This window comes from Blennius ocellaris (genome assembly GCF_963422515.1).
Source record: "Blennius ocellaris genome assembly, chromosome: 3".
NCBI lineage: Eukaryota > Metazoa > Chordata > Actinopteri > Blenniiformes > Blenniidae > Blennius > Blennius ocellaris.
Window position 1 is genome coordinate 6,583,332 of NC_137652.1, and position 16,469 is coordinate 6,599,800.

General features: G+C 41.6%; 2 protein-coding genes across 2 annotated transcripts; one reads left to right on the top strand and one right to left on the bottom strand.

Annotated features, from left to right (window-relative positions):
• Positions 1–292: 292 nt before the first annotated feature.
• Positions 293–3,755, bottom strand: clrn2 (clarin 2). The gene is made up of 3 exons (XM_080520716.1): positions 3,314–3,755; positions 1,877–2,056; positions 293–1,738 (listed from the first exon to the last, which is right to left on the bottom strand). Exons 1-3 carry the CDS (start codon positions 3,564–3,566, stop codon positions 1,470–1,472), a joined length of 702 nt encoding a protein of 233 aa, XP_080376842.1. The 5' UTR covers positions 3,567–3,755; the 3' UTR covers positions 293–1,469.
• A 1,732-nt stretch (positions 3,756–5,487) lies between these two features.
• tapt1b (transmembrane anterior posterior transformation 1b) lies at positions 5,488–15,317 on the top strand (the record flags this gene model as incomplete). The annotated part of the gene is made up of 14 exons (XM_080494351.1): positions 5,488–5,665; positions 7,227–7,357; positions 7,457–7,575; positions 8,447–8,609; positions 8,715–8,850; positions 9,386–9,483; positions 9,569–9,638; positions 9,795–9,875; positions 10,781–10,890; positions 11,977–12,036; positions 12,561–12,629; positions 12,728–12,804; positions 12,900–13,072; positions 13,313–15,317. 14 exons carry the CDS (start codon positions 5,488–5,490, stop codon positions 13,570–13,572), a joined length of 1,725 nt encoding a protein of 574 aa, XP_080350477.1. The 3' UTR covers positions 13,573–15,317.
• Positions 15,318–16,469: the final 1,152 nt, after the last annotated feature.

Consider the following 16,469-nt stretch of genomic DNA (forward strand, 5'->3'; position numbering starts at 1 on the left):
TTATGTATCATCTAGAAGACTACAAAAACCGTCATTCAATAACAGTTCATACCAACGTTTCTTAATTTAGTCTACACTACAGTTTTCATGTTCTCCCTGTGTGAGGAAACTCCAGGTACTCCGGTTTGCATGTGGTGTCATTTTTTTTAATGATTATGATAATATATGATGCAGTTTATAAAGAAGTCAAAGCTGCCAGGTTGTGGCATTCCATGCATTTAATGAAACACAAGGCGATATAAATACCTGCAGTGAGTGAATGCTCACTTCAGGTCTTTTATAAACACAGCAAGTAGTTTGTGACACATGTGAACCCAAGTAGTGAGGAATTGCAGGGTGTCCCTTCGAAAAAGAACAAACCATGTATTCCCAGTGGCAGAATTCAGTGTATTACTGAAAACACATCCTGTGATGTTCAAACTATTTACAAGGTTTTCTTTCAACCTGCATAAACTCATTGTCCTACAAATACAGTGCTGTGTTTGCAGTGACTGTAAGCACAGTCCTCAACTCACAACCCTCATTCATACAAAATCATACATGTCTTTATTGCATCACCTTGGCATCCCTTAATCTCAACATGTATTTATTTTAAAACAATTCAAAGGTAATCATGCAAAACAGATCAAAGAAATGCTATTCTTTAAAATTAAACTTGACTCACCTTTACTGCATTGGAATTTGTGACACAAAGTGATTTATCATTAGGTCCATATGTAGCATGTAATAACATTGATAGAAACATTAAACATCATCATATCTATTTACAATGGCAGATTATCCAGAGAAGAATATTGAAGGGTCACTCGTTAGTTCGGAAGGAATTTTAAGTTCTCCTTGCAAAAGTGCTTTGTGACAAAACAGCATAATTTTATATAAATCTACATTCACAAACAAACATGTACTAACATGAAAATATGAAGATTTTTACACACAAATGTTGTTGTTTTTTTGTTTTGTTTTTTAGTTTGCATACCCACTCCTAACATCCCATCAGGTTGGTCATTCTGAAGTTTCAAAAGTCACATTTTTGCATATTACTCAGCTATACTCAGTATGTTCACGTCTGAAAGATGTGTTCACACTGTTTATATAGCATCTCTTGCTCGTCTGCTCAGCCTGAACGATGGACCTCTATTGCCAATTTCATATTCGGTTGAATTTTGGCCAGAAGAACAAAATTGAAGATACATTTTTAAAGTAAATAAAAATCACCAGCTGCTGAGAAAGTGACAATAGAACAGTTTTTGCTTTTCCAAGCAAAAATTGCACCTCAACTTCATTGTGCAATGTAATAATCTTGTCATCATACAAACCTTTATTTTCAGCTTTGCAGTTTCCAAAATGTAAGTTAACAGATGTTGCAATAAACCTCAATGTGATTTATTGAATTACCACCAATAAAAAAAAGTGCCACCTATCATGCGCCACCAGTGACACAAACACTAACAACAACGCTCAGCTGCCTGTCAGTACAACAAGTCCAGGGCAGAGATGGTTGGCTCTTCGGGTTTTTTGATTTCTGGTTTGGGAAGCTTGATCCGACTCATGGCGACAACTCCACAGACGGCAAAGTGAGTCGCGATGCTGCCGACGCCAAGCCAGAAAGACCAGTCCAGGCCGTCTTCCAGGACGATGAGGACAAAGAGGTCCTCTCTGTGGTTCGCCACCCGATCGGTCAGACTGTGGTGTCTTACCGCCGCCAGGAAACACAGGACGCCCAGGGCACCGAAAAGAGCTGAAAACACAGGAGGAGGAGGATGGGCAGTCAGTCATGGAGTAATCCAGATAAAATTGAATTAACAGAAATAATGACCCCAAAGTGAAGCCTCTGACAGAAATAGCAGCTCAGAGAGATAAAGCAGTTTTCACGCACCAGCGATGAAGTTCCATAGATACAGGCCCTTGTGCCCTTTGATGCTCTGGTAGGGAACTTTGCGAGCATTGTAAATGCAGAAGGACAGACTGACCACAGCAAAACCCACGGCAGCCAGCAGGAAAAGGATCACCATCATGTGAAGGCCGCCGTTCAACGTCCGCACAAGCTTTGGAAAAACTGAAGAGCCAAAGGAAACACATTGTCAGCACTGTGAGCTGGAAAACACAAGTTCAATAGAAATAAAAAATGTATCTGAAGTCATCACATTTTATCCTCTGTGTATTTTGTTATTGTTGAAAATGTGTGTGTTACATACACGCATAGTAGCTTTTGTCAGTTGACTTCATAAACCACTTCCAGCATTGATATCCCCCCCCATAAAATATAATAATACTTATTAAAAAAAGTAATAACCTTTTTGTATTTGTATAAGAACAAAATTGAGGTGCTGAACAATTCTACAAATTCCTCACTTTACCTCTTTATATTACATGGCCAGATAACCTTATCACACATTCTATTTCTTTAAGGCAACAACCTTGTCGGAAAAGTTGTAAATGGACTAAAGAATAATAAAAAAAAAAAGCTTTTTTCATGTTTATTACAATGACTGACCCGAAAGGCAAGATTTGTCATAACATTCTGTCTGATTCAAAGAACAGATGCTTTAAAATCTGACACTATACTGTATATAACTTATTTGTGCTGTTCTCTTGTATTGTTTTATTTTGTATATATTGAAATGAACAGTAAGTTAATACATTTAGATAACTTTCACGTTTGTTCTTGCTTCTCCCGAAGCAAAAAAGTTAAACAAGCACACATTTTATACTTTAATAACTAAATTCTAGATCAGATTATATATTGTATGGTAAGACCGTGGTGGTATATAAGGAATATTTGGAAAGAAATAATAAAAATTGAGAAATGTACCAAGTTTAGAGAATATTGCACGTTATTAAAAAAAAAAAAAGATTAAGTGTACACTTAACCTAGTGAGTCACAGTCTCAGAATCTCTCGTCCGTTTGTCTCTGTGTCATTTCTAGGTCTTTTAGGCCATATAAGTAATAATAATAATAACAATATCAGCAGCCCACATGTCAAATCAACATAGGGAAATTCAAACTGAAAATACATCATCTATACAATGTCAAATCAATGTAGAAAAAAATTCAACATTGAAAATGCAACATCTATACTTCACTCATTCAACAACAGTTTTTCAATTGTTGAAATAGTAACTGTAATTAAATATTGAAACAACATAGCTTTTTTCGACCTCAACCAAAAATAACCAATCTGACCAAAATCCAACGTTTGCCATCTGGGGTGTCCCAAGGGTTATATTCAAACTAATCACAATGTCTTTATCTGTTAATGTCGTATTGTGATCATGGAAACAACAGGTAGGGTTTCCAGGCTGCTGATCTTACTGTAGATTTTGGAGCGTCTGTCTCCCAGTCCGCACTTCTTGGTCTTCCCTCCCTGGAACAATCCGTAGTAAATGTCTCCGGTGAACTGGTCCAGCTCCGGGTGGGACGCGTTCACCAGCTCCGCCGCCGTTTTACACAGGATCCGCCCGCTGACCCAGCGCTCCGTGGACAGGGCGACCATCAGGAGCGCCACGGAGCCGACGCACAGCACCGAGGCCACCGAGAACGTGATCCGTTTCCACAGGGAAGGCATCTTACGAGCCCATGGTGGCCCGACGGAGGCAACTCGACGCCCGGCAGCATCACCATGTGCTCAGTTTGAAGTGTGAAGGAGGGAAAGTTCGCATGATCGGGCGGAATGTGTGTTTTTCCTCAGTGCGCGGCTGCGTCCGTTGAGGCGAGAGTCACACCGGAGGAGAAACTGAATCTATGGTCAGAGAGATCCCTTACCGGGAGAAACCCTATCCTCCCTCCTACACCCCCCCCCCCCCTCTCTCTCTCTCCCTCCTCTTTATTCACTGAGTGAATTAACCTTCGTAACTTGGCCTTTCAGCGCATACATTTATCTTCAGATTAGTGACCTTACTGGCAATTGGAGCTGTGAAATCATGTAAGCGTGCATAATTTTGTCAGATTAACAGATGTGGTTCATTATGGTGCAGATCCTAAAGGTCAAACGTGACAATATCCAAAATAAATAGGTTCATCCAAAGACTGTGGGGGTGGGACCATCTTGAGACGTCATTAAAGACCCCAAATATAGGCGAGAGTGGAGAAATTGTTATATTTTGATGCAAGATAGCAATTCCTTTAATTATTTTTCACATGTTCTCCTGCTGTTTGGACTGTTTTTTGAAAACATACTCAATAATATTGCTTTTTTTTAAATGTTTGTTATGTTACTTTGCATCTCTAATTTAAAGCAGGCAAACAGAGTCTAATCTCAGTCAAGCGCATATATTAAGTCATATTTTGGGTTTTTCATGTGCTTGTTTGTTTCCGGTCACCAACATATCGGAGTAACATTCTCTCTCAGTGCATGATACATTTGCTATAATGTTTATCCTATTTGAAGCAAACCAAACAGGACATGATAATTGCATGGTAATTGAATTACTGTTTCAAGTTAACTGTGGCAACACTGTTACGCATAAGCTTCAGGGAAATAATTGACATTTTTGCACATGCTTTCCAGAACCCACACAATCGGCTCATATGCAGTTTGGATAAATATTAAAAACTCAAACGGGCACTCAGAAATCAGAAATGCCACATTTGTTTGCGGAACCGATTTAATATTGCTGGCCTGATCGCTCATATCAATGCTAACTCAGGCAGCTACATCACACAATTCAGGGGAGTAGCTTTGTGGAAAGTTGGTAAATATACATACATACCTACAACTCAATAAATAAATAAATACATGCACAAACATAAGGCTCAGCTACCAGCAGACGAAGAAGCTGCAAGTCTTTCTGGGGGGGATGTATTAGTGCCATTATTACAAGAAAATGTAAAGAAATTTAGTGTGATGAGATGAAAGAAGATGAATGGAACATTTTTTCGAAGTTTTGGGGGGATTTTTTCAGAAAAGGTTAGTCGTCAACGGCCCAAAATCTAATCGATTGGTCTGGAGGATGACAAATCATCTCCGAAATTTTCATGAAATTTGGGTGAGTAGTTTTTGCAAAAAAGTTGAAGTTGGCGAAGGTCTATCGCAGCGAACTTTGTTGGTCGCCCAACTTTCATTGGCGAAGGTAATGAAAGGTTGAGAAAAGCCTCACAGGCAGTAATAGTTCGTACTCTTCCCTCACAGCGAGGGTCAGTTCTTATGTTGTCAAATAATTCCATAATCCAGCCTCTTAGTACAGCCAAAAGCATGCATGTCAGGTAAATGGAAACTCAAAATTGCCTTTGGGTGTTTAATTTTAAAGCATTGGTTTGTCAGATGTGTGTAGAGAGTTATATAATGATGATATACAATGGTTTCCAAACATGTTTTTATTACTCCTCATCTGTATTCCATTACTAATTCGAAGGGGAGTTAAACGCGATCCCAGAGTTTTTTTGGCGACACCTGCTGGACAGTCTGCGAAACAGCAGTGCGTGGTGACGTCAGAGGGTGTGACGCAGTCTCCCAGGCAGCGGCGGCTGGCTGAAACCGTTTGGCGAAGATGGCGGACTCGCTGTCGACAGGTCTTGGTGAGGAGAAAGAGAAGGAGAAGGAGGGCAAGGAGAGGGACAGAAGAGCCGCCAAGTCGGACAAGGGCAACGAGAAAGACGGCGTCACGGAGACGCTGAGCTTCAACGACAAAAACGGGGACAGGAAGGGGAGGAAACGCAACCTGTCAGGTGAGAGCTAGCCTGCTCCGGGGCAGCCGCCGCGGACCCCCGGTTTGACAGCGTTACGAGCGGCTCCGGGAACAGGCTTTTCACGGCTGGGATGCGGTTTTATTCGGACACTGTGACGTCCCGCTGCGACCTCAGTCGCTGTGGGGTCAGCACTCTCGGCTGAACTGAAGTAACGTCAGGTGGATAATTTGCGTTGCATGCATCCAGATCATAGCTAGCAGCAGGTTTCCACCGCCACTGTGTGCAAATTCACAGCGACGCGTTTTAAATCGCGATTTAGGGGCAACTTTGCGTCTTTTCCAAACTAAAATTTGTCTTTGCACAGGCGCATTCAGAAGTCCTGCTCCGAGGGTACACACTGTCTCATGTTGATCGAACCCAGTCGCAACGTAATCGCTCCTTATTGCACACGTTATAACGGCTGGGAAATTACACGTAGTCCCCGGTAAATAAGCCCCCCCCCCCTTGCTTATATTCCTATTCATGTGTTCCACCCGCGTGCTACGTTGTCATCGTCAGTCTTATTTCTCTATTTATAAACTGTGACTATAAATGCACCAGGAGCACAGATACCCCTGCTTCTATCTGAGCCATGTGTCAGCTGAGCACTACACCTTCCAGAATGCTTCTTGATGGACAACTTTCATTTAACCCTTTCACGCGCACTGGGCACTGGCAGACACACACCTCAGAAGTCTCAGCACAAATAGTAGAAAGTTCAGACCCAGACAAGCTGTCTAATGACTCGTCATTTCCATAATGTACACTGTAAAGTACAACGTGGATTGTCACGTGTGGAGTTTCAAGGTTGGCACCAATGGTTTTAGCAGAGCGTTATTATGAACCGAGCATAGAAAAGAGAGATCAGCACAAAACTGCAGCATCCTGACCTCCGACACGTGAACACTTTGGTGGAAGCCGACGTCCAGCTGTGAGTCAGACCTCCTTGGCTCATCTCACTAATGCTCTTGTGCCTTAAATGGGAGCAAATCCCTGCAGCCGGCTTCCCAAAGTGTCACCGAAACCTTCCCAGAACAACGAGGCCTGTCGAAGAAGCATACAGATTGTATTTCTGTGATATCATTCAGTCTGTGCTATACGTTTTGTGGCTTATACTTAGTGAGGACTTTTGCAATGGAAATGCTGGAGTAAGCAGCTGCTGTCAGCCACCAACTTAAGTCATAACAGTATTATTATTAGAAAGTGACGTTTCTATTACTCTTTTACAAGCAGGTTGAGTTGATTTATCTTTAATTATTTGGCTCTACATCTTGGCTCTATATCTGTATCTGTGACCCTCCCAAATCTTACCTGTGTTTGGAAAGTCATAATAAATAAAAATGTGGGCCCCAGTAATGATAAGTATGTAGGCTTTAAGCTTGTAGATGTCATAAATGGTCCAGAACGTGTGGTAATGAGCAGTACACATGTCAAATCCTTTCGGCGGTGACCGGATAGATGGGTTAATCTAACACCTGAGAAAAGAAAGTCTTCATGATTATGGTTTGTGGTGTTGTTTTGTGGCATTTCACTGAGTACATTTTTTTTTCTATGTGTGTAGATTTGTCTCTGGTCAGATTTATAACCACTGAGCTCACCAGAGGCTACTTCCTGGAACACAATGAAGCCAAATACACAGAGCGCAGGGAGAGGGTCTACACCTGCCTCCGCATCCCCAAGGAGCTGGAAAAGGTAAATGGAACAGATACTTAATGTAAAAAAAAAAAAAAAAAAGGCTATGTATTGTCACATACTTCAATAAATTGTATTTCTCTCTTCTTTTTTTTTTAGTTGATGACATTCGGCTTCTTCCTCTGCCTGGATACCTTTCTCTATGTGTTCACCTTGTTGCCCCTCAGAGTGATTCTGGCGCTGCTGCGACTCTTCACCGTGCCATGCTGTGGCCTCAGGTAACCAACACACGTCTGGATGCACGCGATCAGAATTCAGTGATCACGAAGTACAGACTATTCTGAGTGATCACAAAATGTACATTTTCCCGATCTCTTCGGCGTATTTTTCTGAAACCGGTTTGACAAATTCTCCCTTTTTGAATTGAGATCAGTTTATATAGCAAAGGCTGATCTACAGGCTGTGATTCTCAAACTGTGGTATGTATGCTATGCAAACTCCCTCGAGTGATATGTGAGGCAAGTCAGAGATAAAAAAAAATGTTTTCAATCAAGTTTATTTAAAAAAAAACTAATTAAATTATCTACAAAAAAATTCCAAGTTCCCTATTTTAAAATTAGTATTTAATTAACAAGTTAATAGCTGACAGGATAAGCTATTGTATGTTCAGGTCAGTCGTAAAGGAGATTTGAGTACCATTAATCTATGTCGTTACTATATGTGGATTGGTATAAAGATGCTGGTATTGAAATACTCATTACCAGCTTAGTAAATCGGGAAAAGTCGTGTTGGACCTACAAGCTTGTTTCTTTATTCTGTATTTTGTCAGATCAAGAAATAAGATCACTTGTTTATCAAAGAAAAACATGTTATTCTCTGGATGTAATTTCTTCAACATAGGATTTCCACTTTTACTTGATTCTGATGTCAATGTAAAGTAAATAGTGTCGGTGGTTCCTCAGCAGTCTTTTGAGATAAACGTTTAGAATCAAATCTCACATGTAATTGTCCTCAGTGCAATACCATTCTGATGCTCTGGAGGGCAGCACTCTTTCAGTTTGTGCCGACTATTAGACCAGTGTTTTTTTTTGTTTTTTTTTGTTTGTCCTGCCCCACTCTGATGATTTTGTGTGTGTGTTTTTGTTTTAGTGGGTCCCGCTTGCTGCAGCCTGCCCAGGTGTGTGACGTGCTCAAAGGCTTCATCATGGTGCTGTGTTACTCGATGATGAGCTACGTGGATTACTCCATGATGTACCACCTCATCCGGGGACAGTCGGTCATCAAGCTGTACATCATCTACAACATGTTAGAGGTACATGAGAGCACTTGCTCTTTGCAGACCGACCACAGTGTGAAATCGGCCACCTGCTCACTTGTCCCCCCCCCCCCCGCCTTGCCTCCCTCGCCGTGCTGTCAGGTGGCAGACCGCCTGTTCTCGTCGTTTGGCCAAGACATCTTGGACGCGCTTTACTGGACGGCGACGGAGCCCAAAGAGAAGAAGAGGGCTCACATAGGCGTGATTCCTCACTTCCTCATGGCTGTGCTCTACGTCTGTATCCTCACACACCAATCGTATTGAGACATGTATTTCGCACGTCATCGTCATGACTGCCTGTTTCCCATCTGCCGCCAACGAACGAACAAACCTGTGAGCTCCTATTTGAATTATTCATATAGCACAATACAAAAAAACCCAAACATTGACATTATGTGACATTAAATATACTGTGTGGCTGAGTAGGTCCCAGCGTCGTCTTAAGACTGACAGACAATCCTGATAATGTCTAATCGAATGACGGCGTGCAATCAGTTATTATAAATCTTAATCAATTTGAATTCTCCACTGATTATGACAATATAGCTGATTTTGTTTTCTAACTTCTAAGATTGTGAAATAAATGTATTTGGATGTTTAAGATCATCCTGATTTTTTGGGGGGGAAAGTTGACCTTTATTCTGTTACTGTTTTTGGAATTGTTTGCAACAATCTTCTCTTTTCCGATATGGTCCAAAACGTTTCTGATTATAATTAAGCGCCCTTGTCATTTGATTCTACTTCTGTACTTTCCTTAAGTTGTGTTCATCTAGTTCTTCATGCCATTCTTATCATGGTTCAAGCCACAACTCTCAATGTCGCCTTCAACTCCCACAACAAGTCTCTGCTCACCATTATGATGTCAAACAACGTGAGTAAAACACCAGGATATTTTATTGTTATTAAAAAGTGCTGTTTCGGGACTGTCGTCAGGATTATTCTGTGTCTTTTCCCAGTTTGTTGAGATCAAAGGAAGTGTGTTCAAGAAGTTCGAAAAGAACAACCTTTTCCAGATGTCCAACAGCGGTAAGTGGCGAGTGCCATGTCAAACATTTTGGACGTTTCAGGCCTCGGCCTTTTGACTCCCGATAAGTTAATGCAAGGTACATTTTCTGGAATGGAGCTCAGCTGCAGTGAGCACAAAGTAGGTTAATCCGGGATTGATTTGTTTGTTTCCCACAGACATAAAAGAGAGGTTCACCAACTATATCCTCCTGCTCATCGTCTGTCTCAGAAACATGGAGCAGTTTTCGTGGAACCCCGGTAACGGATGCTGCGCCGTGCAACTAACATGACACACAATGTAGCTGGAGTGCTGACACACACATACACACACTTCACACGACACAGCAAACTTTCACAATCACTAAGCCACTCAGTGAGCCAAGGTCCTCTTTAGATTATAAAAGTTGTCTCTGTAACATTATGGTAATCACTCAGAGCAGCTGTGTGTGCAGCTATCATTGCATTTAAAGCCGCCAAAATGACCTCCATGTCAGGATAATCAGAAATATGTTGCTGGTCGCCTCATGCAACCTGCTGTCTTCCTGCTTTTTATAGGCCAATGCCGATGGTTTTTACACTCCTGAAGCTTTACTTCAGTGCGTTGTATTGAGCGGTTTGTGCACCTCAGCTCTCCTGTAATGTACTTCTCTGTGTCATTCTCAGTTGCCCACGACAACAAAATGATGCCCTTTATCTATTTCTAGACTGGTCACACTAACATGGGAGCGTCATACTCATCCAGTACAGGCTGTCAGTTGCCATATTTATACAAAATCACTATCAAATCGCTTGCTTGGTGTGTTCATTCATGTTTTTTTAAGAGAGCACCTTCAGATGTTGATAATTCACCTTTGCATTGTCATTTGTTTCAATTATGACACACAAGATATTAATGTTTTTGTGCCTGCAAGGAAATGTAATTTATTGCAACTCAGTCACTCAGTCACTGTTAAGTGTATTGCCCGTGTTGATGCCACGGTCAGGATAAAATAGTAGTATATTGTGCAACCCTAGTTTATGAGCATATCACAGTTCAGTTCTCCTCAATAGCCAAGAGCTGCACTCATTTCAGTGTCAAGACGTCGTTGTCAACAACTCTCATTTCACACATACTTTATATCGCATTAAATCATGATGTTGATTTTTGACATGGTTGTTTTCAGACCACTTGTGGGTGCTGTTTCCGGACGTAGTCATGGTGATTGCCTCAGAAGTTGCAGTGGATGTTGTCAAACATGCCTTCATCACTAAATTCAATGACATCAGTGCTGATGTGAGTACTTTTTCATGTTCTTCTCTGGTTCTTTGTCGTGTTTTCGTACCTGGTTGATACCTAATAGAACAGTCACTGAGAAACAACGCTAATACATTTGACTAAATCAGCAGATTGTGAGTGCGGAGCAGCTTTATCCAGGCAGCAGCCTTCAGAAGGGAGCAAATAACATGAAAAATCAGGAGGAAATCATGATATAAAAGAAATAAGTCGAGGGTAAAACTATTAAATGTTTTTGTGGTTACTGGAACCCTGTATATTCAAAGTGTTATGGAAATTGATTCAAACAGCACAATACATTTTAGTGCAAAACCAGAAATGTAGCGGTCGAAAATATCTGCATATAAAGCCTTCATGACTTCAGTAATAATTCCTGAAGATACACGTATTAGAGATTATAAGACAAGAGTCCCATCAGATTTTGTCATCTTTTCTTTATTCAGTTTTCGCTTTGCAATATTGCCTGATCATGTTGCTGGAGCTTCACTATCCCCCAACTGTTGGTCCAGGGAAGTTTTTTTTAAAAATCGTGAACATTAAATGCATTGTAAAATTCATTTGTAAAGTCGGTGACAAGATAAACAAAGAACCTCAAAATGTTCCCATATCAAACAGCATACATTATTTACTCTATTGTTCTTGGGGGCTCTTTCTTTTCGAGACTTTCTTTTCTAAATAAAACACTTTCCAGTGTTTTCCACTGAAAAGGGGTAATGAAGTAAATGGCTTGATACTTACTTTTTACACCCAAAGATAGTGAAGTGACTGATGTGAAGACAGTCACTTCCAGTTTTCCCCTCTGCATGACACTATCACATACCCACACAGTACTTGCAGTCTTCTGACGTTTGAGGAAGAAACCGTCACTAAACTGCCATCTTCCCTTTCTTTCCATCCTCACCATCGGAGTTCGACACCTCCTCCTGCCACTGGCCTTCCCCTTCAGTTTCCTCGCTAACTTGTAGTTATGTAACAGAAAGCAAGCCCACAGAAAAGGATGAACCCCTTCATCTCTGCATCTCCTGTCACCAGAACAGATAACTAAATACACACTGAATAAATGTCTCGAACCGTGTGGTTTCCCAGGTATACGGAGAATACAGGGCCAGCCTCGCCTTTGACCTCGTCAGCAGTCGTCAGAAAAATGTGAGTAAAAACAGATCAAATGTCGGCCTTCAGATACACAAGCTCACTTTTTAACTTTCACTGGTCCTGTACTGATGCGTTTTCACTCACTATTATGGAGGGATACTAATTGTCAGCGAGCGGCAGGCACACGCAAAATTTCATCAGAAATCTTCTGGTATTGGTATTGGAATTCTACGGTGTGTTAAAGTCTCATCCGCTGTGGTTTCGGTTTGATTCAGTCTTTTGTAGATATAAAACATATTAGCACCAAGACAGATCACGTGGCTATAATATTACACAGCATGACAAATCGTGTCACTTTTCCTTTCTTTAAATATCATTTTCTATTATTTCATGACATTTGATAGAAATGAGGAATTAAATATGTGCAATGGGTGATCTTTTGCGGTGCTGAATAAAATAGTGCAGGCCTTTACCGATTTGATGTTACAATTTGAATTGTTCTGAACTTTCTGATGTCTTAGTTAGGGATTCAGAGCCGTGCTGCTTGTTACTCATAACGGTGTTCAATGTTTTTCCAGGCGTACACAGACTACAGTGACTCAGTTTCCAGAAGAATGGGATTCATCCCACTTCCTTTAGCACTGCTGGTCGGTCACTCTTTCCCAGGATAACATGTTTTCTTATGGACTCATGCCATTGAGTGTCCATTCTCAAGCTATCGGTATGTTTCTCTTTCTTTCTGCAGCTGATCAGAGTCGTGACCAGCTCAGTGAAGATCCAGGGTTCCCTCTCTTTTATGTGTGTGCTGCTGTTTTACCTGGGGTAACTACTGAGCAGATGGCTGTGTAATTCCTGATGTCTGTTGTTGGACCCTTCTCTCATATCTGTCATGTCCACACTGTCGCCGTGGTGTGCAGGATGATCACCCTGAAGGTGCTCAACAGTATCGTTCTGCTGGGGACGTCCTGCGTGTTCGTCAAAGAGGCCAACATGGAAGAAAAGCTCTTCCACCCTCCGCCTTCTGTCGTCTCCAGCCGTGCGAACTCCAGAGCTCACCGTACCAAACATGTTCATACTGAACCACAACAAGGTAGCGCAGCCACACTTTCCCTTTTCAAAATGTATAAACCACATTATATATTTGTTTATTACTCGTGGTTGGGCTCCATTTGGGTTTTCTTGGGCTTCCATCCACAGTCCAAAGAGATGCCTTTGAGTTTAATTGGCGATTTCTTAGCTGAGAGAAAACAAATGTTTTAGAAAAAGGGTATCTCAGCAAACCTCTCTCTGGTGAATAACTCGACTCTCTCTCTCTCTCTCTCTCTCTCAGCATCAGAACCTACAGCTGACAGAGGAGGAGTACCGCTGGCATCAGACATCGCTCAGCCCACCAACATGGCGGACAGCGCTGCCAACGTGCTCCCCAAGAGTGACTCGGACACGTTCCTCACGACGCCGGACGACGAGGACGGCGACAAAATCATCAACGCCGACACGGGACTGGAAGGAGATGGCGTGGCGCACAGAACGCCCAAGAAAGACTTGCTTGAAATCGACCGCTTCACCATCTGTGGCAACCGGATAGACTGAGCTCAGCAGGAAGAAGCAGTCAGTGCAGCGTTGAGGAAACTCGGCCTTGTTCAGGGATCACACACGGGTCACGGCGCACGCTCAGACCGAACATCCACCGGTATCCGGACCCCTCGAGTCGTAGTATTTATTTATTTATTACAGACAATACCAGCCAAGGCTTAACGCTGTTAAACATCAGAAGCCACATCCGAGGTTTCCAGCTGGTCCCGTGTTGCGCCCGAGTAGCCTCCGACGTGAGGTGCTGTCGCCACGGCGACGGGGTTAAAACGAATAGAGGATAGATACTTCAAGAGGGACGCATGACATGTGAAATCCTGTGTGATCGGAGAGGCATTACAGCTGGACTGTGCAGGTGTGACTGAAAGCACAATTGTGTGTACAGTGAGGAGATGTTTTTAAGAAACTGCAATCTTTTCCATTTTTCCAGTTTTTTTTTTTTTTTCCTTTTGTTTTTATTGCAAGAAGTCTGACAGACTAATATTTGAAATGAAGTTTTTACAACAAAATATCAGAAATGTTTTGTAAGTCAACATGCTGATCACAATGAACACATTTCAGTTGAAATTCGCTTTGAGGGCGAACCTGAAGCGAGTTACTCTCACAGGGCCGGAGGTGTTCCAGCACGTGAGCAGATCAGCAGAAGTTTCACTGAGAATGTTTTTCTGACGTGCGTGTTGGGCCGGGTTTACAGGCCGGTGACGCTTTCCTTCAGACACGAGTGAGAGTTTGAAGGTTTCAGCTTAATACAGATCGATATGCTTTTGCTACTTGAAAGCACTGAGAGGACAGTGCCTGTTGCTCAAGGCAAGCTTTTCTTTTTATTCTTAAGTGACGTCCCCAGACGAACAAGTCTGAGACTTAGTTTCTTTCTTTCTTTTTTTTTTGAATCTGGAGTTTTTGTATCATTATTCAAGCATGTAGCCCACAGATAATTGTGACACGTTGCATAAAACATTTTTTTTTTTTAATGTTCTAAACTGTGATCTGGTATTTAGATTTGGGTTTTGTGCATCAGTGTAAACATATACGGCAGTTTTTCACTTTACTGACTGAGAAAATGATCAAAAATGACAAGAACTAGGTCATGTATGCACTCCACTTCAGGGGTTATCTGGAGTGCTTAAATACAGCTGAAAGGATGAGCCGCCATGTAACTGTGCTTAGAACTGCACGAAACCAGGGAGGCCAACAAATTGAGTTTGCAAATTAAGGATGTTTGTTTGTTTGTTTGGTGACGGCTGCTGGATGTGATTTTTGGAAAGCGATCCTAAGACATGACCATAATTCCTGTTGTTATTATTATTATACCTTACAGGAATCGCAACCAACTGACTTACAGTTTTTAATTTTGTTTTTGTTTTGTTTTGTTTTTCTCACAAATTACAAGGCGTTTAATTTAAAAGATGCCGAGTTTGTGTTTTAAATGTCGAGGTGATGCTTGTGAGGCACGACCCACAGCCAAGTCTGACATCCTCGTGACAGGAGCCAGGTCAGAGAAGTGAAATAAATAACGGCGTACTTGTGAAGGGATGATGTGTGTGCGTGCGTGTGCGTGCGTGTGCGTGCGTGTGCGTGTATGTGTGTGTGTGTGTGTGTGTATACCGTGAGAGGAATTTTGCAGCGCGTGGCTGGATGTCATATAAAAACAATCTCTCTGTTTAATTTGGATATTTTATTTTTTATTATACCACCCGTCATCTGTGTAATGCCTCTCTTTACATTGTGAGGAGAATAAAAACAAGACTTTGTTTTGTAACGTGTCTCTGATGTGATTCGTGTGAGTGTGGAAGCACAGGGACAGCGGTGGTTGTTTCGGCGAATGGAGTCACTGCGGCCTCTGTTAACGGGAGAAACACTGCAGCCCACTGTTCCCTGGAAGCAGACTTTAGGAGGGAGGATCTGTCGGCACACTCATTCACACATGGAGGGGATTTTTCCTCTCTGAAAGTCCAGCTCTGATACATTTATTTGGTTTTTGGATACAACAACTCCATGATTGTGTTGTCATATTTCACATCTCTCTATACGAGCCCCTGACATTACAAACTTCAAAGCATTTTGTCAAAGACTTGCACAACTTATCCAGCCGATACGGTTACATTTTAACTGAGAGTTGGTCGTCCCCCCCAACTTTTGAACTCGAACATTCTGTGTTTGCTGAAGTTTCACGAGTCCAGAGTATTTATCTGACTAACCTCAGAGCCTCAAATCAGCTGTTTCGACCAGGCTACAGCTAAAATAAATACAATAACAAATTGTCATCTTTATGCCAAACAGTTGCTCCTGTTTATATACCATTGTAGAACCAGATTTCAGTGTTATGTACCAGTCTGCTCACATGGAGCTCATTTGGAACATGTAGTCTGATCCTCCAATTCTAAACGCAAAGAAGAAGCAATATGGAACAAAATGAAAAACAATGGTAAATTGATTTAGAAAGAATACATGTGACGATATTCAATGTGAAGAAAAGCTTCCTGCCACAGCTGAGCCACTCAGACGCTTCAAGATATCAAGAAACTTCAAGATGTGTTGTGTTTTTGGGAGGTGGTGGCGAAATGAAGCTAAGGAGGGTTTTCTTTTTTTTTTTTTGCTGCAGAGCTGTTACTTTATCTTCTGATATTAATATAACTAACAATCAGTTGCTGTCAAGCTTTATACATAGAAAGGATGAGCCTGTTTTGCTTAAGTGATAATATGGAATTTATCTCTATGACTCTGTGGCTTATTTTCAGACGTCATGAAAGAGTAGTAAAGATTACATCTCTATCTCTTTGCCAATGGGAAATTTCCCAGTTAGATCTATTTTATCCGGTGGAAAGTGGGACCTCCCACTTCTCAGTTACATATTATTTGCTGGAAGACATAAATACAATTACAGTATAAAATGTACT

Coding starts and splice junctions, on each gene's coding strand:
- clrn2 (XM_080520716.1), bottom strand. CDS start 3,566: ATGCCTTCCCTGTGGAAACGGATCACGTTCTCGGTGGCCTCGGTGCTG. Junction 2,057..3,313: donor CAGACGCTCCAAAATCTACA/GTAAGATCAGCA, acceptor TTGGCTCTTCAG/TTTTTCCAAAGCTTGTGCGG. Junction 1,739..1,876: donor TCTATGGAACTTCATCGCTG/GTGCGTGAAAAC, acceptor CTGTGTTTTCAG/CTCTTTTCGGTGCCCTGGGC.